A 24387-nucleotide genomic window follows, 5' to 3' on the forward strand; every position below is an offset into this window, starting at 1 on the left:
TCTGATCATCACTATGCTACTATTAACTAACAGTTAAAGAAACAGAGAAAGGAAATCTGAAAAATAGAAAGATGAGAGTTCTTGGACGAATTCCCTTCTTCCTTCTGTCCTCTCCCCTATGTCTAGTCTTTTAACATCCAGATTTGGACTGGCAAAGATATGGAGAGGAGAATATGTAGAGGAGAGCCATTCTAATTGGCCTGAGACCAGTTATGATCCTAGGAAATAAAACGGGGCATGGGGACTATAGAAGAAGTCAATAGGCATCTCTATGCGTGAACCAAATCATCATGACAAAATACTTCTTCTTAAGTTCAGTTTAATTCAACAAGTATTTATTAGGCATTTTGCAATTTGAAGTTCAGATAAGTCAGGGTCCCAACCTTCCAATTTCTCATATAGGGAAGGGTGTTAAAGTGACTATTCTGAATGAAACATCATTCACCTTGTCACTTCACAATAAAGAGTGAAAACAATTGTTAATATAGAGGAAAGCCTTGTTTTATTTATTAGCAGTGGAGGAAAGAATAGGTGTAGGTATAGACTAACTTAGGTAAGATGCTACATGCTGAGAACCATGACTCAAGAGTTACCTAATGTAATTACTATAATCTATTTACATAAGTGGAATACATATTGTTGAAAGCAATGTGCACATACATATTTCTAATAGGAGTTTATTAGTGTTCTCATTTCTTTATGTAAAGTCTAAGTTAAATGATAATGACATATATAGTTGGTACCAAATAGATCCTAGTAAATGTTCTGTGAGTTCAGCAAATACGTAAAATTTAGTAGGCAAAGTGAAACTGATAATGAATTTTATACAAGTTATTAGAAAGAGAAGAGTTATTGAAGTATTTCATAAATATGATTTGTATGCTATAAGAAGAAACATTTTCCATGTAAGAATCTGAAAGTTAATCTTTCTCCACTTTTATTATACTAGAATAAATGTCTGACATTCACCACTAAGATTTTTTTTTTAAATGTAGTTGATTTTTCGATTTATTGTAAGCTTCTCTCCAAGGTACCATTTGTATCATCCTTCCCTCTTTTCAGATTCTGAGATATTTTCAAATAAAAAGTGCTTTTTTCCAATTTTAACATAAACTGCTTTCAGTTACAGAATATGGCCCATGGTTGAGTCCAACTTCCATTTTATGAGACCCAAATAAAATGCTTTTTATTTCATAATAAAAAACTACATGTTTGCAGAGAATCACATAATATATTCACTTTGCAGTGATTCAGAGGATTTTCTGATCATAATGTTTTCCCATTACATTTCCTAAAATTTTAGAAAACATAAACATTTGGACCAGTGAACTTCAGGAAGGTATCCAGAGAGTTAATAGGCACAATGCAATTTGGCAAAGGATACGTCTTCCTGGCAAATGAACAGAACTCAGGAAAACAAACAAAGCACGCGCTGCGGAGAAGGGTCACGGTTCTTGTCGCTATCATCATTACCTTCTCTCTCCAGTTGTCATCACTCAGCATCTTCTGTCGGAAGTTTTCCTGCAGCTGCTCAAGTCTATTCTGATGTGAAATCAGCATTAGCTCTCTGAAAATCACAAACCGAACAAAGTACAAATTGAGCATGAAACAATCCCAGACGACAGTGTCAAGCTCATATATGGACATTTGTCTGCTCTTCCTTTAGTCTGCCCTTACTGTACTCAGGCCACCAAGTGCCATTTTAGCTAATGTAACAGAAATTTACAAATACTGTACCCCAAAAATAAATGACTTTTTTCTGGGCCTATCTGTGCTTATGGCTTACCATATTGTATTGTCTAATAAAGCAACAAAAATAATAGGGGGAAAATAAGCATGAAAAAAGTTTTTGGCCTAAAACTCAGTGAAGTCATATATTGTCTAGAGCATTCATAGATGAACATGGAAGGAAAACAACAAATATATGGCAAACAGAAGAGATCTGATAAGATTTCTATGACATTCTGTTTCCACAATCACTGGCAATATTACCACCACATTAGCAATCCCACAGCTCAGGCCTAAGTCAAGTCTTGCATAAGGAAACAGAATGGATCATAAAAAGATGTCAGGGAAAGTAGCTGAACCAAAGCAAACACAAGAGCACATGGAGCAATTCTGGGCTCAAGGCCACCCAGTCCTCAAAGAGGGTCCTTTGTACTGGACTTCATCATGATCATGTCCCCAAGCATGCCCTCTCAGCACAAGGAAACTCATCACCCTGTAGGACTGCATCAGTCTTGGTACTCATGCACAGTCATGACTGGAGGAGGAGGAAAGAACTCCTCCCAAAGCCTCCATTTAAAGAGGCTCCCAGGACAGCTCTGTCTTCATTTCCTTCTCCAGGGTACCACCTTCTCATCTTCCTTTGGTGTGCTAACTTCCCCCGTTAGATTATAAGCTTCTAGAGGGCAGAGACTGACTTTTTTCCCCACCACTGTCTTCCTTTTTGTATTTGTATCCCCAGTGTTTACTTAGTGCAGTCCCTGGCACATAGAAGGCTCTTAATGTTTATATAACTGGTTTTATATTGACTTCATTTTCCAAATATATTCATCTCCTTCCTCTCCCCAAGTAGCCATCCCTTATAACAAGAATAAAAGGAGTTGGAGGACATTTCAGCAAAACTAACCATGCATTAGAGAATGACAAAATATATAAAGATTGTTCCACATTGCAAAGCTCTCTCCCTTCTCTGAAGAAATAAGGGACTATCAATATGTCCCTTCTCCCACATCATTGCTGGAGACAAATTTGGTCATTATAATTTCACAACAGTTGCAGTGTTTGTCCTATATTCTCAAAGTGAACCATGACATCAGGGAATGGATGACATGACTTGCAGCTGACTTTGTTTTGAGTGAGGGAGGGCTGTGCAATGTCACCAGCCTTCTGGGGTCAGTGGCCAGATATTCATCAGGACAACTAGAGATGGCCCAGGATGCAGTGGGAGACCTTGGACCTTTTAAGCTAAGGTCTTTCCAGGTTCTCACTTATCCTCAGTTTACAGAGGAGGAAACGGAGGCACAGAGGCAAATGGGTAAGTGACTTTTAGCATCTGATGCAGGATTATGAACTCATTCACATCTTCCTGACTCCATGTCTAGCACTCCCCTCACTATGCCATCTAGCTCCCCATTCTAGCTGCTAATATTCCAATTTCTCGTTCCATCTGAAAATAACCTTACTCCTAGTCTGGCTATGGAAAAGGCAGATCACTGGAAGGAAAGGTTTCCATGGTTAGGTCAGGAAGGGTGGGAGAAGAGGTTCTGGGAGTAAGGGAAAGCAGAGAAGAAAACAACCCATTTACCATTTCCATTAGGTCGCCTCTTTACAGACAGATTCTGGTAGAGAAAAGAAAGTCATGTGGACAAATTCAAATGAAAGAGGAATGACAAAAGAAAAATCACCTCTTCCTCTAGACTGAAAAGGTTTCTCTATAAGGAACAAACTGGTCTTCTGAGTGAGCACTGGAGAACGTGACTTTGGAAGATTTCCAGTCTCTGAGGCACCAGAGTTGTGTGCACCCAAGTCACATGCAATGTGGACAGGGCTGGACTTCGGAAACTCCCTACCCCCAATCCATCAGGTTAAGTCAGGTCAAGAAGCACCAATAAGCACCTGCGATGCTAAGTGCTAGGGATACAAAAGAAGACAAAAAAAAGTCTCTGCCCTCAAGGAGGTCTAATGGAGAGACAAGATTCAACTATGTACAATCATCTCGGGAGGCGAATCAATGGGATCTTAAAGGTCCTCCAGTCCAATCCCCTCATTTTATAGATGAGGAAACTGAGGCCAAGACAGGGGACGGGATGAGCTCAAAGTCACTCAGTGGGCCATGATTCAAACCCAAATCTTCTGCTTCCAATCCTAGCATACCATGCTGCTGGGCCATATTATAAATCTTCTCATTCCTCTTTGATCGTGTCCTTTGTCAGAATGCCCCCCAAATTAGGATGCTTCAAATGGCTTTTTGGGCCATGATGTACATTTTACTGAGAGCAGAGGAAGAGCTAGGAATATAACACTAGCCCTTGTCTCTCCTCAAATCTCCCCCACTTAGGTGGCTAAGTGGTGTAGTGGTTAGAGAACTGAGACAGGAGTCAGGAAGACCGGTTTTTCACACTTCCTAGCTGTATGATCCTGGGCAAGTCACTTAACTTCTGTCTTCTTTAGTTTCCCCAACTATAGCATGAGGGTCCTAATAATGCCTATCTCCCAGGCTGGTTGTGAGGATCAAATAGGATAATAATTGTAAAGGGCTTAGCAGAGTGCCTGACACATAGTAGGTGCTTAATAAATGTTTCCTTTCACTTCCCTTTATTTTTTCCACCACAACAAAATAAGAGTGTTCTCTGCCCTCCCTTTAGATTGCCTTTTAGATGTCATAAGCAAATATTTTAGAGTTGACAAGGTTGGGAAAATCCAGATTACAGACACAGCATTAGGAAAGTGTCTCTTGCTTCATCAATCACCAACTTTTATCACTTGTTATATTCTAAGATGTAGGAGAGGCTCAGTCAGTTCCAACTAGGATAGTTTGGGGTAACCGTCTCACCCTGGGGGATAGATGAGTTACCACAATGGTATCCACTGCCCATCAAGGCAGCCAGATGATGCAGCGGATAGAGTGTTGGCTTTGGAGTCAGGAAGACCTGAGTTCAAATGCAGCCTCAAATACTTCCTTGCTGTGTGATCCTAGGTAAGTCACTTAATCTTTGCCTGCCTCAGCTTTCTCAACTGTAAAAGTGGGGATAATAGCACTCCCCTCCCATTTGTAAATGCCTAGCACACAGTAGGCACTCAATAGATGCTTATTTCCTCTCCTCCCTTTCCCTGCTTCTCTTGGTGAGTCTGCCCAATCTCCAGGAGAGGTTGCTAGGCTAGACTAAAGAGGCTTAGGCTCATTCTTTGCCAAATATTTGTGTAACTTGAGTCCTAATGACTATTGGAATGGGACTCTCTCCTCCTGGTAGACATCAATACCCCACCGATGGATGGAGCATAGGGTGGAGCTGGCAAGAGCACGAGAGAGGAGAGCTCTGCTCTCTTCTGACTCTCTATGAGTCTTTTCAGGGCCTTCTGGCTTCAAGAGAAAATGAAAGAGGCCAATCCCACTTCTGGTGGCTAATGGGAGAACAAGAGTCTGGGAAGAAGCTGATGTGGCAGGTGCTAGCAGGCTCTTTCATATCCCTATGCCCAGCTTGCTATATTAGAGAATTCAGGGAATTTCCCCTTGGGTGAGAATTTAGTGTCTTTCTCCCAGTTGAGTTATCTGGCTCCCAATGGTTGGAAAGCTCCTTCACCCTGCATTGTCTCATATGTATTCTACACATACTTTCTATTTGGATAAATGTGTTTCTTAGTAACCTACTTTGTTTATTATGGAATTGAGATTTGGTGATAAAAGGGACAAGCCTCAGGTATAGAACTTAGGGTCCTCATTCCCCCAGTACTGAAGCAGAGATCAAAAGTTGGCTTGAACCTGAAACTCACATGCCCTAGAGTTTAGGGCCTAGACTAATATTTAAGTGAGCAAATGGATATAATTTTAGCCTTGTGTCCTGTCTCAAAAGACAGCACACTGAGTGGCCAGGTTTTGGTCTCAACTGCTTGCTTCCCCCACTGGCAGGAATTAAAGTCTCCTTTGTAAAAATGTAGGGGGAGAAGAGAAATATCTAGACATATTCATCCTGCCTCTCTCTGAGCCACACAGTGACACCCCCATGCTACATGTTGTAGGAAAATTCTCTCTATATCTATATCTCTATTTACTCACACCCTTCTCTCCTCCCCTCACAAATGCTTCTTTCTCCCACATTTAGAGAGAAAAAATGCCCATGTTTTCTTCCCTTTTGTGTCCACTTCTTTGATGCGTAGGAGCTTCTGGAACAACTCAGAAAACCTGTTCACAGAAGGTGGAAGGAGAGTCATGACTGATGCTGTTTATTCCAGGTAAAAGGAGGCATACCTAAAGAGTTAGACTGAAGTTCATTGCCTACCTCTGGTACCTTCCCTGCAGCACCTGACAGCCTATCAATCACTAAGCTCATTAGACCTCGGTCTAAAATAAGACTAAGTGGGCTGAATGAGGCCCTTCAGTGAGCAAAGGATGGATGCTTTAATGTAAGCATGCTTTGTATCTACCTGGATGACTCTCAGGGCTTTCCTCACTGACCTCTTTCTAGATCCTGAGTCCTCTTCTCCCTCTAGACTACTTTGCTTGCTGATCTCATCGGCTCCCATGGATTTCATTATCATCCCAAGGCTGATGATTCCCCTCCAACCTTTCTGCTGCCCTCTAGTCTCACATCTCCAACTGGATGACCAGGAGACATCTTAAACTCATGTCCAAAACTGAATTGGTTATTTTCCCTCCCCCCCCACCCCCGTCCATCTCCTGCCTTCTGTCTCTCTGTCTCTGTCTCTGTCTCTCTCCCTCACCATCTCACTCAAACTCCTGAAATATCTCTTAATTCCAGTGCTTCTGTCTGTTTATTTTTTACATTTATCCCTTCCACATCATGACTTTCCCCATCATGGTTTTGATATATTATGGGTTAGCATAAAAAATTAAATGGGAATTTTGGAGGAGTTCTGTGGAACCCACAGACCACACAAAGGCCAGAAGACGACACAGAAAAAGTTTAGAAACTCAGAAATACATAAAACAGATGTAGAGTATTGTATAATATCAACATATTTTATCTTTTAATATCATAATAATTCAGACTTTTTCTCTGCTTTGAAGGGAGGGCCCAAAATTTTAGATGCATTTTCCAGATCTCAAGCATCCCTAATGCCTGTGATGTGGAAGGGATCATTGGATTTATCCTGCACGTAGCTTGCTTTGTACATATTTCTTTGCATGTTGTCCCCTCCATCAGATTATAAGCTCCTTGGGGGCAGTCTTTTGCCTCTTTTTGTATGTCCAAAGCTCTGCATAATGCCTGACACATGGGAGGTGTACAGGAAATGCAGTCCTAAGTGTTGGACCAGAGGGCCTGGGGGCCCTCCCAGAGTTGGAAGTAGGATCCTACGATGTGCCCCCCACCCCCACGGAAGGCCCTGTCATGAAAGCTCGTCAGGGAGAGCCCCCTTGGCTCCTCTTTACCTTTCCTTTCTCAGTGTCTCAGCGTCCTCCTTTGCCTGATTCAGAAGGATTTTTGTCGTTTCCAGTTCATTCTCTGACAGGCTGATTCTTCTCCTCATGTTTTCTTCCAGCCTCTCTTTTACAGCGACTTCTTCCTGTAAATGTTTGCACATTTGTTGACAAGCCAGCAGAGAGTCTTCCTTCTCTTTTAGCTCTCTAGCGTGTCTAAAAAAAAATAGAAATATAGCCACCAACATGTGCGGGCGCTGCTCTCCGCCGCTGCTACCCCTGCTGGGTAGCAAAGACGTGGACACCATGGTGGGGACCAGGCCCACACACGTGCCAGGGGAGCCGCTAGGCCACGGCCAGTCACACGGGGCACACACACAGCGCCACAGCAGAGCCAGACACAAGGAAACATGTGGCGTCCAGGTAACAGGATGAGCATGTACCGTGTTTCCGAAATTTTGCTTTCAAACTTCAGTTTTCTAAATTTTCTCTGATACTCATCAGCTTCATCTGATTTAACCCTAAGTAAGATAACAATAAAGATAAAAAAGTCCATTAACATTTTATCCAAAAATCAAAAGTTCCACATTTGTTTTCATCTCACTATTTGATATAGTCATGAAAAACAAGTCTTTTTTCTTAGTGCGACTGTTTACAGGCATAGACATTTCCAACTATCTTGAAAGGTAATTAACATTTTGTAATAAATACCAAAAAGTGAACCTACCAAGAGATTAGAATTTTTTTTTTGGTTAGGAATATCAGTCAATAAATTCAGTGGTAGTAATTATAGTTCAGAGACTTCATAATTATTAAATAATTCTGATCAGCTACAAGAAATCTAAAACACAAGCAGGTCTGACTTCTTTCCTTCCCTACTAATTTTTTTTTTCTTTTCTTACAAATGTATTTAGTGCTCTTAGATACCACTTGACCCCTGGGAACTCTAGTGAGATCTTTCATTCAGATCACAGGCACAAAAGACTATTTTATGGAGCTACAGTGAACTTTCTTATGTAGGTTTTTCTCAGTTTGGTATATCACATAACTGTGTCATTGATATTTAAAAGCAAACAAACAGCAGTATCAGGTGTAAGCCATCTAAATGAACTGTTTATTAATTAAATCACCACCACCAACCAAAAAAAAGCCCGCCCTTGATGGAGTAGGCAGCCCGGTAAGTTCACTGCTGAGCACCAGGGTGAGGTCAGGCCTTCATCCTTTTGCTCCCTGGATGAGGTTCCAGTCACCAGAATGAATTGTTCATGTGCGAAGAGAAGGAGCTAGTGGTTGTACAAACAACATTCTCACAGACCCTCAGGGTGCACTGTAGACTGGAAAGGGCAGATGAGGACCTTGAAGATCATCTCAAGTGATCAGATGAATGTCTTGGGTGAGTCCTGTGTGCAGAGTGCCACGCCACAGGGGAGGCAATGCCTGGCATCACTGCCGCCCTTCCTCCATAAAAGTGGCATCAGAGTGGGTGTACGCAGAGCTCTCAGCAGTTGGTGGGTCATAGGGGGTCATTACTATGGCTGCCGCTGCTGCTGTCCTAACATGGTTACTCATGAAGACTGTCTGCTAAACCCCAGAGGGTCTGAGATCTGCACATTCACAGGGAGAACTGCAGCAAGGACTCTGAGGCTCTTCTAAAGCTTGGCTGCTTGCAGACACAAACATCTCTTTAAGAAAACAAAGATTTAGGCCCCAAAGCCCACTTTTGTGAATATCACGACTAATAATTTCTGCTGGAAATCAGAAAAAACAAAACCAACTGCAAATAGCTACCTACGCTCTCTTTGACTTGTTAACCTTTGCTCGATTATTTAACAAATCAAATACACAGACAGAAACACAAATACACACATTGTAAGACCTGGGAAAAATGACAGGAAGTGGTAACTATGCCCTATTTATTCTTATAATTATATGGACAATAAATCCTAGCTGCAGCTGATCTCTTTGAACATATATCTATATCTCTCTATATATAGATAGATAGATATAGATATAGATCTATCTGGCAAAGGCACTAGCAGTCACTAGACATCTCAGCCTCAAGCCTCCTTGATATGTTCTAGGAAGTTCTGAAGGCAGAGGGCACAGTGAGGCAGGGCATGGGGACAGCTCAGGATGGACCTCTGGCTCTTGCTAGATAATACAGCAGGTAAAGAGCAAGGCTTTGGAAGTGAGAAATAATTACAGTTATATCTGGCTTTTGCAAAATTCCAACGTCTTATAAGCAGCCAAATAAAATTTAAAAGTTAATGAGGAGGCATTTGTCCAACTTATAAAAAGGGGTAACTAAACTGATTGTTTGGAAACTGAGCTGAGGCATGGCCGAGACCCGAGAAAGTCAATCTGCTGCTTAGATGTCTCACTTTCCCCTTCACTACTGCCTAGGGCCTGGTGAGCTGAGCTCACAGGAGGAGTTTTCAGCCTGGCATTGCTCTCCCTGGTGCTTTCACTGACCCAGGATTCCATCTCACAGACAATGGCTTGTTGGTATTCTCTTTCCTAGAATGAAGCCAGGCCTGACTGATGACCTCTCAAGAACTTTTGGGCTATAAAATTTTGTGAAATATACTCATGGAATGTTTTCCAAAGTATTTTTAAATATTCAAAAGCAAAGACTTTCATTTTAGTTGAAGTAGAACTATGATTATAAAAAAGAAATGTTAATTTTATTTAGATAATTTCTCAAGCAGTCCAACCCAAGGATCATTCATTAAGTGCCTGCCTGCCTTGGGCAAGGCTCTGGGCTAAGGACATAATGCTGATATACCTGTTTACCAGTAAGTATGACATGGCACATGACTGAATATAATGGGAGCAAAGGGGATTCCACTGGTCCCTGTGCTGTAAATGATTTTTATCAATGACAGATGATAAAGGCCTAGTTGCTGGTTGGATTTGCAGGTGAGACAAAGCTGGGAGAGCAAGCAAACACTTGGTGATAAGAGAAGGGATCTAAAGAGGATTGTGACTGGGAGTGAAGAGAACAGGAAGCAGAAAACAATTTATACAATAACAACTTTGTAAAGAGGTATGCATTTTGACAAATGCAGTGATCAATCATGATTCCAGAGGACTCATGATGGAACCAGACAGAGGTGTTGGTTACAGGGTGAAGAGTGAGACTGATGCTTTCTGGACATGGCCAATGTGGGATTCTTTTTGCCTGACTATGTATATTTGTTACAAGGATTCTGTTTTACTTTTTTCTCATTTGGAGGGGGGAGGTGGAGTCAAAGGGATTGCCAAAGAAAAACAAGGAAGGAAGAAAGAAGAGTTAAGAAGATAGAGAAAAGGAAGGAAAGAGGATCATTGAAGTCTTTTTGTGCAACAAAGAACAGAAAGGTCCGACAAGGGGACATATTTTAAAATTAAATATTAAATTATTTCATACTTAAAAAGCAAGGTGTATATAAGAGATCTGTAATTTCAGGTGCAATCTTGTTTCTCTTCTATTGCATATTCATTCTAGTGCTTGTTAACATCAGAATAAAAAAACATTTGAAAGATCATGACCAGCTAGACCACTGACCCAAACCTACTGAAATGAAAGTTAACGGAGATCAATGTGGTTTGTACACTTGGGTTCAAAGAATCCCTGTGACACTCACAAGAGAAGGGAGGGGTGGTTAGAGAGCAGTTTGAGAAGCCAGGGATGTTTTCTTGCGACACTGGGGTGATGCCACAGGCCCAAAGTTCAAGCAATTATCTCTAAGATCAAATATAAAATCCTTGATTGGGGCTCTTCAAGCAGAAGTGGGCTGACTTCTTGTCAGGTAAGTCAGGTATAATCAAGCTCCTTTATAAAGTATGAGTTGGATTTTTCCGATGTCTATTTTATTTAGATAATTTCTCAATCAGTTCAACCCAAGGATCATTCGCAAAGTGCCTGCCTGCCCTGAGCAAGGATCTGGGTTAAGGGCATAATGCTGATACACCTTTTTACCAGTAAGTGTGACAGGGCACATGACCGAATGTGATGGGAGCAAAGGGGACTCTGCTAATCCCTGTGCTGTAAACCATGGTCTATTCCAATCCTAAAATTTCACAGTTCTTTTGTTTGGTTTGAACTTGACCAAGTGGCATAGGAAATTTGAGAAGAGATAGATTTGTTTCACCTAGAAAGGTCAGGAAGGTCTCATGGGACAGGTGATATCTGATTTGGGCTTTAAACAAAATGGGGATGAAGAAAGAGAAGTTATTTCAAGACTTAAGAATGGGGTGAAGAACAAAGGCATAGGATTGGGACAGGGGAGAGCAGGAAACAGGGTGGGTCCATTTGGCTCAGAACACATATGGAACACTGTATACAAAAGGCAGCAGCAGGAGATAATGCTTTCTAAGTTGGTTGAAGCAATGCTATGGGGAGCCTGGAAAGCCAAGATCAGTAATTAATACATTATTTTCTGGCTAATGGGGAGATAAGGAGTAGAAGAGTGACATGCTTCTTAGGTAGCTGTATGGTGACTCAGAGAAGGACGAGTCTAGAAACAGGGAGTGCAGTGGTAAGGCTCTTAGAACAGACTGTGAGCCAAGAAGAGGCCCTGGACCAGACGACTTCATGGGCTGGAAGCAAGAGATAGTTCAAAGGAAGACTCAGTAGGTCTGATTGCATGTGTGGGATAAAGAGGTCAAAGGTGACTTCAAGGTTATTCACAATTATGACTTTCCCCTCAGATTGAGGGGAAAGATGATGAGATCAGTGTCATCTGTTGGGGTTGAGGTGGTGGTAGGCCATCTGGATAGAACACAAAGTCAACAAGAAAGGGCTTTGAGAAGTAGGTAGAACAGAGGTGTCAGCATCGGTTAAGGGGTTCACTTCCCACACAAGGGATAACTGGAGTCAAGTGGGCTCCTGAAATCACCAAGGGAAGCCTAGGCCTATCAGCAAGAGGGCTTGGAGAATACCCAGACTGAAGAAGCTGGCATAATTACCCCTGTGAAACAGGATCATATTTAATATTTCTATTACACTCCTCCTCACCTCTTCCTCTTCAATATAGTAATCAAATCAATATCATAATTGCTTCTGGAAGAGCGTGTCAATTGGCTACCCTATGGACCAAGTCACAATTGCTATGACTCTCCAGATCAAAGCTTCTCTACACGTATGGTTTCACCTCAAGGAATAAAGGCTTCACTTAGGCACTTGCATTCCTAGCATTTGGCACAATTCCTGACACATAGAAAACACTTCACAATTGCTTTCTCATTCATTCATTCATTCATTCATTCAACTCAATGAGTCTGATGTTCCTAAATCACCACTTGGATAAATTTAAATGGCTAAATCCCCAACTTCACTTATTTATTATATTTTCTGAAAATTATGGATGCTAACCTTTCAGAAACAATCCAGGCAACCACAGGGAAACAAAAAATCTTATTATTTATTAATAATTTGTGATGCTTTAGACTGGACACTGGAATTTACCTTTGCTCTAACTAGGAAAAAAGGCTTGGCTATGCAAATAAATAAGTTAATCAGATAAAAGAATACATGGTCTATGATCACCTTAGAAACACCCATTTGTAAACAGTTGACAAGCTCATTAGAAATCATTAGCTCTCTATTTTTAGGAGCCACCCTTGCCAACATTTGACACTTTGTTACGTTAGTATATGTAGCATATGTTGAAAAGAACAAAAACTACATTTTCTTAATAATCCTTTCCAATTTGGCTTTCACAGAGTCGGTCTTGGCCTACTACCATTCAGTAGGGATTTCAGTGTAAACTCTTCAGAGTCAATGTAATATCAAATAGTCATATCTCAGTAGCTCAGTAGTGTAGTGAGAGTTAATAGGAGAATATGCTTTCAGAGAGCATACTGAAAACTTTCATTTGAAATGATTCTCTGGGAAACCTTTGTAAAAAACAAAATCAATAGGTATGCAGTCAACAAACAATTTATTTTGACCCACTCTGATACTGTGACAACACTGAAATCCATCACCTTGACACAGAAGAGAGATGCAGGAACACCAGGTCCCACTGACCAGTGCAGATGTTCAGCAGCATCATGGATCAACAGCTCAGAGATACAAAGGTCAGTAGAGACCATCATGTTCAAACCTCTCTTTTCACAAATGGGGAAAATGAGCCACAGAGAAGGGTAAGTGACTTTCCCAGGACCAAAGACCTCCTAAGTATCTGAGGCAGGACTTGATCTCAGGTCTTGCTGACTCCAAAGCCAGAACCCTAACCACTGTACCACATAGCTTCTTTGTGGCTACCAGTCCACCTTCCTTTTCCAGCTCAAGATTCCTGTCCCTTCATGTCTGATTAGACACATGGAGGAGGGAATAAGGGTTAAATTTGTTATTTCATTGAAATAGGAAATGACCAGGTGAGGAAATTCCATCTAGGAATGAAGATTAGTATCTTTTCTACAACAGGTAGTCTCAGAGAATTATGTAGGGCAGTGAGAAATTAAATGATCTGTCCCACATTACACAGACAGTAAGTGTAAGAGACAGGGTAAGTACATGACCCAGATGTTCCAACCACTTTCTTTCCACTACCAAGCAGGAGAGCTGCACAGTTATCCACCATTACCACCAAAAATGGAAAAATAAAGAAAAGGCAAAGTCTAAAACTGTGAGGAACCTGCTGCCATCTATCTTTCAGCTTCTGAAAGTCCAGAAAACTTCAGATTTTCCCAAAGTAGTCAACTAAAAAGAGTAAAGAAACCAACATCTTAAATCACTGTCGTGTTGTTAACTGTGAAAGGTCAGAGATATCAGGCACATAGCCAACCACATGTAACAACCTCCACTCACCACAGGAGAGTTTTAAGAGACAACCAGGTCATCGGCTCCAAAGGCTGAGCCTGCAAGACCAAAAGAACTGGCCCAGGAGAAAAGGGTATCACTCAGTCAGGCCAAAGGAAGACACACAGGACTCTCCACTTTTGAGTAACCTGCTCCTTGTCGTATCTGAGGGACCAGCCTGAATGAGCAGCCAAGGCACTGCTAGACTAGGTCAGCTTGGCTTCCATAGCTCAGTGGGGTCTCGTTACTAAGGGACCCACATTCCATATCAATTCGGTTCCTATGTCTATGTATTTTAAGAGAAATTATTTTGCTAAAAATAATCTAGCTAGGTGTTTCGATATTTCTGTAATTTGCCTTGAATTATTAAGTAATTTATTAGATGCAGCCTTCTTTTAGGTAACAATCTTATTTTCCTTACTAAAACAAATGTTGTGTTGCTAAGCATTCTAAATATTTGTAATTTGTTATGATCCTGCTCGCTGAATACAGGAACTGAAAATCACAGCTACCAAATATACCATAAAACAAATCTTGTTCCTTGTCATAAACTCTATAGAAATCCTTGTCTAGTAGGAGAAAATGATGAAGGTGCTGAAGGCATATTGAAAACTAGCTAAGATTGCCCAAACAAACCTAGAGTTCATAAAGAGTTGCAGGAGGGTCATGTGGTGGGGCAGGCTTGGTTTTGCCTCCCCATATTACGTGGTTTTAGAAGATTTGTATGTTTCTTGCCCAAACAGAGAAGCAAACTTCCAAGGGAGAGCACAAGACTCAGAGTCAGGAAGATCTGAGCTTGTATCCTAATTCAGATACTCCCCAGCTGGGTGACCCTCTGTGCCTTAACTTTCTCATCTGTAAATGGGGATAATATTTACAGCTACCTCCCAGGGCTATTGTGAGGAGCAAATGAATGAACGTAGCACTTTAAAAGTGCTACGTAAATGCTAACTACTATTACTATTGTTATTATGAAGATTCCTTGCATACGGAAATAATTTTAAGAAATAATTGAACCATGTGACCAGTTCTCTAAGGGCAAACCAGAGAGAGCATAGGATAGGTATCCTATAATACAGTTTTTGAGCAATTGGTTCAATATGTAAGAGGAGGAGGACTCTGTACCAGGAAGGGAGGTTCAGGTCCCAACTCTGACTCGTCCTGGCTAGATGACCCTAGACAAGTCACTTCCCTTTCCAGGCCCCTGGCTTGTCTCTGAGCTGAGAGTGGAGCTGTTCAGAGGCAGAGGAGCTTTCTTCACCAGATTCCTAGAAGCCATGAAATGACAGGATTGGTCTCCTCAAAATGTGGAAAGTCCATTTGACATGTTTACAAGAGTTTCTATGATCTTTCATTTGGATGGGAAAGGCTGCCCTTCCTCCCCTGTCAGGCAGCTCAAATTCTCCCCAAAGGTGCTGGTGCACCCCGCCTGGGAGGACACATGGTCTGGCCAGCCATTCTCCGGTGGCACATTCTGGGTAACCCAGTCACTTTTAAAATGGGAAAGTACTTGCATGAGCATTTCTTTGTACTGGTCAGCTTCATCTGCTGCTTTCTGAAACTTCAATCCCAGGGCCTCTATTTGATTCTGTAAATCTGAAATGACAAAATAGATCCAGGGCACTTGGATTTTCATCTTGTTGCCCAGAGTTTTCTATTTGCATCAAAAGAACTGTAGCCACCTTACAGTCTGCACTTAGATCAATCAGGTCCTAATTAAAAGATCTTTTTTTTCAGGCCTCCATTGCCCCTGGCCTGGAGGATGGCTTTGGCCTCCCTGCCTTCCTCCTTTCTCCCAGTCTCTGGACAGCTGTCCAACTGATGGTTCTAACACAAAGCTCTGGCCTCACTGCAGTGGCTTCCTAGTGCTTCTGGGATAAACTAGAAAGGTCTCTGAGTCAGCCTGGTGAACGCTGGCATCCCTTCTCCCACATTCCAGCCAGATTGTGAAACCTGCTCGCCCTCATGTAAGACATTCTATTTCCTGTATCCTTGCCTTTGCAGACCAGCCTGAGCCACAAATGCACAAACCCCCCAGCTCCTCTCAGAATCCATAGCTTCATTCAAGGTTGATCTCAAGTTCACCCCCCACCCCCATGTGAGGTCTACTGGGATCTTCCCTGTTGAGAGTACCCTCTCTAACGCCCAGAAATCAGGGGGATGGGGAGAAAATAACCATTTGTTAAGTACCTACTATGTGCCATGCTCTGGGCGAAGCACCTTATGGATATTATCTCATTTGATTCTCAAAGAAACTCCGGAGATCAATGCTGCTATTATCCTCATTTGACAGTTGGAGAAACTGAGGCAATCAGTGTTAAATACTTGCCCAGAGTCATACAGCTAAGAAGTCTCTGAAGTCTGATTTGAACTTTGATTTGAAAAAGAAGAGCCATTTTATTACAAAACAGAGGGAAGAAAGAGACCATAGAACATGGAAAACAAAAGGGTAGACAACAGCGTCAAATACAACAGAAAGATCACAAAGGAAGAAGTTTGAGAAAAGTTCATCAAATTTAATCATTTAAAAGTCATTGCTAGCTTTGTACAAGATAAACTCTAGGGTCTTTTCCTGCTAAAACACTGTCGTGTCAGATTGCGGTCTACCTGGAAATTCGGCCATGGTATTTCACACTCTTTAAATGACTACAGCCTTTAGTGATCTCAGAATTCACATTGTTTTAAAAAAATAATGAAATGACGATGTCCTGAAGCTCCAGCTGCCTGTTCCCTCCTCCTGTTGTGCTCCTCCATTCTCTCTAAATCACCACAGATATGGAACCCATCACTGAAGAATACAGCCTTGTGGATTATCTGGCTTATCCCTAACCCTACACCCAGGTGGAGAGGGAGAGATTATGAAGGGGCAGAGGTAATTAAGTATTTCCGTTTAAAAGGAAGGAATGGATACTGAAAAGATGGAATCTGGAGCAAGAGTATGTGGAAATTAGAATAATATGAACAAAGGAATCATTGTAAGTAATAGAAGAGTTGACACAGGAACTTGGAAATGTTTGCCACAGATGAATCCTAATGGGAAAACGCGCTCGCAGAGACAGTTCTGTTCTTTCACAGGGCTACATTCTTTGGTTCTATTTTTCCATCAGGGTGACAGTATTGCAGTTATAAAATCAGGCCATGTTGCCTCTTGCAAACAAGTACATATTAGCAGTTATTGTGTATTTTTGTAATAAAGCAATGAGATCTCCTGGTTCAGTCCTTTCTCTTAATAAATAAAGGGCAGGCTGTGCATACAAGATGAAACCACCTGCACAAGGCAGCTCCTTCAGTCTTGCTGTTAGGAATCCTTAAGCTAGTGTATTGTTCTAGGGTGTCCTTCTCCAACGTTAAACAAATTGAACTTCAATTTCCCATCATTCAGCATGACATTGGATTATGAGGCAAATGTCCCTGAATGCCTACAGAAAGAAAGGAAGCGTTGGCTTTAAACACCAGGCAGATGCAAGGCGGAACACATGGAAACAATCCAAAACTTACAACAGCAAATTCTGCTACACTCTGACTGCTTTCTTTGCAGATATTAAATAAGAAGCAAATGATTTAAAATGAAAAAGACAAAAAAGAGCTCTTAGCCTCTCCACATGCAAACAGCTGCGATCTGGAGAGCATTTCATCATCATCTGATTTTTGGTAATTAGTCATTTAAAAGAATCTTGTGATTCTGAATGGTTTCTAGAAACTACAAATACAAAAGGTACTCATCTGGGGAAATTATTCTAAAGACAAATATAAAACTTCACTTTCATCTGGGGGGAAGATATACTGGAGGAAATGCATAATAAAAACTTTTAAGGTGAGAGGGAAATTTAAGTTGCAAACTTCTTGGGCAAAGAAAAACTGAAAAAGAAATTGAAAATCTGTAATATATAGAAGAAAATAATTCCACATTTAGTAAGTGTCATTGAAGGTTTGGAGAAAATGTTAAAAAAAAAACAACATAGTGCAGGTAACTTGGAGAGAAGGAAAGGAAGCTTTAAAACTTGTTTAAATTATGAGAAAAAATGCAGTGATATGATCATAAGAGAAACAGAGAAAGCAAAAAAACTAGTGAAAATTGTCATAATGAGAATAAAAGCTAGTGGTCAGAAAGAGCTCCCAGAGGCCTCTGGCGATAGCACTGTTTGCAGAGGGGGCCACCATCTGGAAGGGGTGAGAGGACCAGGGTTTACCATGTGTGGTCATGAAGGAGCAGAGGCCTTACCTGTGTAAGGACCAGAGAGCAGCCCAAGAGGAAGGGGAATAGGACTCTCCCTGAATCATGCCACCTTGGAAGCACCAAAAACATACAGGCCACAATAGCCACAGAGGCCCAGGCTTCTTTTTATCCTTTCTCAGAGGTGAGCAGAGCCCAATTCTAACACAGTCCAAAGTCAAGAAAAAAGCTGGAAAAATGAGCAAACAATCCCCTCAACTTCCTCCCCCCATCGCCCCAAAAAAACACCTGATGACAAAAACGAAGACAGAGAAACTCAAGACACAGACTTGGAAGAAGATAATAGCTGAAAACATTTACAAGCAATGCCTCAAAGAAAAATGCAAATGGGACACGAATCCACACAAAAATTCCTAGAAGAACTAAAGAAAGATATATTTTAAAAAGAGCAAAAAACAAAACCAACCCTACTTTAACAATCATAGAAGAGTTACAGAGGAAAAAGTGCGGGGGGGGGGGGGGGGCGGAGAATGAGAGCAATACAAGAAATTACAAAAAGGGAATTAACAGTTTGGTAAAAGAGACACAAATGTTTACTGAGGAAAACAACTCCATAAGAATTAGAAATGGTCAAGTAGAGGTTACTGACTCCATGAGACATTAAGAATAATTAAATTAAGTCAAAAGACTGAAGAAAATAGAAATATTAATATTTCATCAGAAAAACAACTGACTTGGAAAATAGATCACGGAGAAGTATTATAAGAATTATTGAACTCCTTGAAACCCATGATCAAAAATAAGTCTAATATCGTATTTCAAGAAATTATAAAAGAAAACTGCTCATTTACCATAGAACCAGAGAGCAAAGGAGAAATTTGAAGAATTCACCAATAGCCTCCCAAAAGAAATCCCAAAATGTAAACTCCCAGAAACATTACAGCCAAATTCCAGAGCTCCCTGGTTAAGGAGAAAATATTGCAAACAACCAGAAAGGAGTAATTCAAATATTGTGAAACCACAGTCAAAGCAGCAACAATCTAAAAAGTGTAAGAACAGGGATTCCAACCAAACCTAACCATTAGAGAGGCCAGAGTCCCCCAGAATTGAACCTGCACGTGCCTCAGTCTAGATCCTAAGGGCCCCTCAGGGAGAGAGAGAGAAAATGAAATCCTCTCCCTTTCTCAAAAGCAATTCATTAATGTAAGGTATACAGAATAACTTTGGGGATATGGGAAAGTGTTGTCAAACTAGGGGGAAACACTTAAAGAGAATAATGTAAATTCAAAGGACAGAAGTTGACTATCTTGGCCTCACTGTGACCCAGTTATCTACCATAATATTGTTAGACCAGAAGTTTCACTCTTTGAAACTTTTATTTTGGGCTTTGTAATTGTATGTAATGAATTCTCTGCCCTAAGGTACAAAAATGAACATTCAAAGGAGGAAACCTTTTCAGTTGTAGTAAAAGGCTGATAATGGAAGGAAGCACTTTGATGAGCATTCAGCAATCTCAATCACAGATTAAGGTACTTTCACAAACTTATTTTACAAAACTCTGATGCAAATACAGACACATAATTCTTTTCATTTTATGGAATCTTGAAGGTCTGATTCACATCTTTGCTGAAACAAGTGTTCTTGGAGATCCACTTAATATTTTCTGCATAATGTCAGGGGAGATTGATTCAGAAGTAGGCATACTAACACCAGGAAGTTATGGTAGAGTGAGTGGGGCTCAATCATGGAAAGGAGATGTCTGAGAAATCTCCCTCTCCCTCTCCTTCTCCTTCTCTTTCTCTCTTTCTCTCTCCCTCTCTCCCTCTCCCTCTCCCTCAAAAATCTATATCATTTTCATGACCATTGTGGTCAAACTTACTTCAGAGTAAGTTTTTTTTTGTCATAAAATAATTTTAAATGCCATGGGCTGTTTTTTTCCTCATCATAATACTGTTAACCTAACCCAACTTAACAATGTAATCACATAAAATGCAAAGAAAATTATACGATCTAATCTATTATGGAAAAGATAAGGAGTCAGGAGATCTGAATTCCATTTTCAGATCTATCACTGATTTTCTGAGACACTGGGTAAAACATTTAACCACTTTTTACCTCATTTTCTCCATGAGTAAAATGATAATGATAATTGTCCATCTCACAGGAATGATATACCCTGATTGATTCTGGTACTACTCTGAATACTTCAGACTAATATTTTATTCAATGAAGAAAAGAGACTTTTTTTCCTTTAAGGTGTATTGGGACTTTTCAAGATAAAAAGATGATAACAATGGGAGAGTAGTAGGGGCAGAACAGAGGGGAGAGAGAGGAGCATAGAGAAGGTCAGCAATTTTTCTACAGCAGGTAGAGAGAAAAATATTTAGGGTCTTATGGAGAAAGTAAATAAATACCCAAGATGAAGTCCAAGACGAGGAAAACTTAGCTATACAAATACTTACCCTAACCCTAATGCAGCTTTGTTCCCACAGCCAACAAAACCTAGGCTTTGTTGCATCCGGTGGTGGGTGTGGCAAGTCCAGGTGTTGGTAGGAATGATTGTGGGGCAAAGGTCACTTAGGGAAAATGACCCAGTGCACAGAAAGTTGGCTCTTTATCACTCTAGGGCAGGGGTTCTTAACATGGGATCCATGATTTTTTCAAAACAGTATTTTGAAAATTATATTTAGGTATAATTTCCTCCATAGCCCTATATATCTTGCACATTTTAAAACATATTTCAAAGGATACATAGGCTTCAGCACACTGAGTACTGAAGGGGGCCATGACACACCCTGAAAAGGCTGATCTCTTACACACACACACACACACACACACACACACACACACACACACACACACACACACACACACTGATGTACCACATGCATTTAGGAAGCCCTTCATCCTTACCTACAGACAAGGAGAGCTTTACCTACAGGCTTCTTCCCACCTAATGCTAATGTTGCTCATCAATAAAAACAAACTTGATAGTTGAATTGATGGAGTCACCTGAAATCCAAGTCAGGAGGTACTGATGTGCTGACACACCTGGTGCTAACACCTGGTGATAACTTTACAAGCATGACTAGATGGAACCAGACATGAGCCCTGTGCCTTTTAGAAATCCAGCCCCAGTTTTCCACTAGTTTTGGAGTGCCCGCTGCCTGGTAGAGACACCTCCAACTCAACAAGTCCAAAACAGAATTCATGACCTTTCTCCTCCAAAACTATTCCTCTTCCAAACATGGTTCCCTTTTCCTCCCCAGGGCACCACTGTCCTTCCAGATACACAGGACTGGATCACTGGCATGGTGCATGACTCTTCATGCTCCCTTACCTTCACATCAAATCAGTTGCCAAATTTTGTTATTTCTCCCTGCACAGCTAATGCCTCATTTTCTCTTAGACAGCCACCACTTTAGTTTAGGCCCTCTCACCTCCTAACTGGTCTCCCTACCTCAAGCCTCTGACCCCTTGTAATCAGCCTCCACACAGGTGTCAAAGGAATTTTATTTAAGCACAGATTCTGACTATGTCCCTTCCCTGTTAAAGAAACTCCCAGTGACTCCCTTATGTTTCTAGGATCAAATATAAACATTTCTGACTTTTAAAGCCCTCCCTAATCTGGCCTACCTTTGAAGGCTTATCATTCATTACTTCCCTTCCTGGACTGGCTAGATGCCTGGCCAGATGCCTGGCCACCTTTCAGGTCTTGAATGCCCTCCCTCCTCCCCATGGGCCTCATAGAATTCCTGTCTCTGCAAGATACAGCTCAAGACACACCCTCTTCCCCCTCCCCTCACAACTGTCTTATAACCAGCTATATTTTATTCATTTGAATTTATTCTACTTATTCTGTATCTACTTATACATGCACACATTGTTTTCCCAAAAGAGAGTAGCTACTGTTTCTTTTTGTGGGTGTTTGTATCCCCAGCACAACTCAAGTTCTGTGGCTGACACATAGTAGGTGCTTAATAACTGATTAATCATCTGTACTGGAGTGTCAGTGTGGGTGTGTAACATGGGCTAGTTGAGGCTGGGGGGAATCAGGCCAGGCCAGAGTTTGGAGGAGCACACTCTGGCACTGGCTCAAGCAGGGGGCTGGCAGGGCTCTTTCAGTCTGCCTCCAGGCTTATTATCTCCCCTGGGATCCAGTCTAACTCCTTCCTGCCTGCCTCCCTCCCCCCTCTTCCTTCCTTCCTTCCTCCCCCTTCCTTCCTTCCTTCCTTCCTTCCTTCCTTCCTTCCTTCCTTCCTTCCTTCCTTCCTTCCTTCCCTCCCTCCCTTCCTTCCCTCCCTTCCTTCCTTCCTTCCCTTCTTTCTTCCTTTCTTAGTATGTTTCCCACTCCTCACCCCACAATCAGCTTATCCTTGGAAAACCAACATTTACAAAACATGTCAAAACATGAAACAAAGTACATGTTTACCTGGTTGTGAATGTAACTGAATGTGAAAAGTTTTTTTAACCACATATGTGTCCTAAAAGTCATGTATTCTACATCTATCATATTAACTCCTACACTGAACCTGCCTTCGAAGATCGTCCATAAATACAACAAAAGGAATGAAAGAGGACTGGACAAGAGGAAATCTGAGGGAAGTGGAGGGCGTGTTCCCAAAGAAAAATGCGGGGAACCAAACATGCCCAAATAAAGGCCTGTGCAGGCTAAGGACAAAATAAATATCAGGTGATGAAAATGGTGGGTGCAAGCAGCAGTGGGAGGGCCAGGGTGGGGGTGACCCACAGAAAGAGCTTCATTCAGAAATCCTGCTCAGGTGGTTTCTATCTGATACAGGTCAGTTGAGAACCACAACATGAAGTTCCCCTGGGGGAGAATCAGGCCTGGGTGTTGGGCTTACTTAGCACACTGCTCTGATTATTGCCTCCTCCAGCAGCTAGGCCCTGGGGAGCTCCTGAATGAATCAGCTGCTCCCTGATTCTAGCACACTATTTTGAAAGCAGATAGGCTGCTGTGGCCGCTAGCATTCTTCCAACGAAGATAAGGAGATAAGCCTAAAAGGGAGAAAAAATAATAGAGGAGAGTAATTATGGGGGAGGTTCCTGGAGAGAGCAAGCACATACATCTACTTACATGTTCTTCCCTTGGAGGCATGACTGATCCTTGTGGAAATCCTCATTTGTTTCATTTGAAGTATAAGCGTGGGGTTTGGAAATGGTCTCCCCAGGAAATGCACCATAAAATCATATATAGAACAGTACCTTACATTCATGAGCTACATTAACATTTTCTCAAAGTGCTGGGGGGATGGGGGATAACTATCTCTATTTTTAAGTTGAGGAAACAGGCAAAGAAATGTTAAATGCCTTCTCCAAAGTCAATAGGCTAGGAAGAGGCAGAACCAGGATCCAGGTCCTCCAGGCCTTTCCAGTCACTATTCTAGTCCTTTCTCCATCCATATGACTACTGTGCCCTGGCCACTAACTATTAACCACAGTGTTAGAGAAATGGTAAATTACTGAAGAAAAAAATTCTCATTTTCATATCTGTTCCACTGAAAAGTTTTCTTGCAAGGCAAAATACAGAAAGGTTTTCTGTTCAGACCCAGGTTTCAAAGGAAAGTTTGAAAGTTTGCCAAATGAATTTCAAGGAAGGATTTTAATACTGCAGTGATTTATCTGAACTCTGCCTCTTGTGATTTGTGACTGCTGACAAAAAGAAAGTAAAGGGCACTTTATCCTACCAGGTGGAAGGAAAATAAGTTAAGCTGACTGATTTGCTGGTCACACTGACCTCTGAGAAGAGCACTGCCAATTGGGAAAAATTATGCATTTGAGGGCACTTATTTTGGAAGTTACATCAGTGTGAACCAAACATAAAATTACATAACTGTCTCTGACAAAATCTAGACATGGAAACGAAAGGTTTCACTCATCATTGATTTCCGTTCCCACTATTTTCTCTACAAATCAAGATTAAATCACAGAATTAAAAAAAGCTACCGGTTCCATCATTTGAATGGAGTTAAAATGTGTGTTGGAATTTGGAAGCACCTGCATTCTAAGTAACGACAACAGTAATAACAAGGTAGAACAAAGTAAGAGGAGGAGGGGAAGGAGGAGGAAAGGGAGGAGGGGAAGGAGGAGGAAGGGGAAGGAGGGGAAGGAGGAGGAAGGGGAGGAGGAGGAGGAGGAAGGGGAGAATACCAATCTCCAGTGAGTGCAGCACTGTGTGAAGGGCACTGGACTGGGTATCCAAAACACTTGGATTATGCAGCTGCTATTCTACCATCTAGTTGTAAGACCTTGGCAAGTGACTCAGTTTCTCAGGGTCTCATGGCAAAATGTGGACTTCAAGTT

At 41.4% G+C, this 24387-nt stretch overlaps 1 protein-coding gene across 3 annotated transcripts in view; it reads right to left on the bottom strand.

Annotated features, from left to right (window-relative positions):
• Positions 1-24387, bottom strand: part of LEKR1 (leucine, glutamate and lysine rich 1) — a 180051-nt gene that overhangs the window by 44133 nt on the left and 111531 nt on the right. For all 3 annotated transcript variants that reach the window (XR_011969148.1, XM_072618650.1, XM_072618651.1), the window contains 4 exons: positions 15404-15485; positions 7546-7623; positions 7115-7318; positions 1474-1567 (listed from right to left, as the gene is read on the bottom strand). Coding sequence is in view for 2 of the 3 variants with exons in the window: in XM_072618650.1 (XP_072474751.1) it covers positions 1474-1567; positions 7115-7318; positions 7546-7623; positions 15404-15485 (458 nt within the window). In the remaining variant the exon portion in view is untranslated. The remainder of the gene's footprint in view (positions 1-1473; positions 1568-7114; positions 7319-7545; positions 7624-15403; positions 15486-24387) is intronic.

This window comes from Notamacropus eugenii, chromosome 6 (assembly GCF_028372415.1).
Source record: "Notamacropus eugenii isolate mMacEug1 chromosome 6, mMacEug1.pri_v2, whole genome shotgun sequence".
NCBI classification, from domain to species: domain Eukaryota; kingdom Metazoa; phylum Chordata; class Mammalia; order Diprotodontia; family Macropodidae; genus Notamacropus; species Notamacropus eugenii.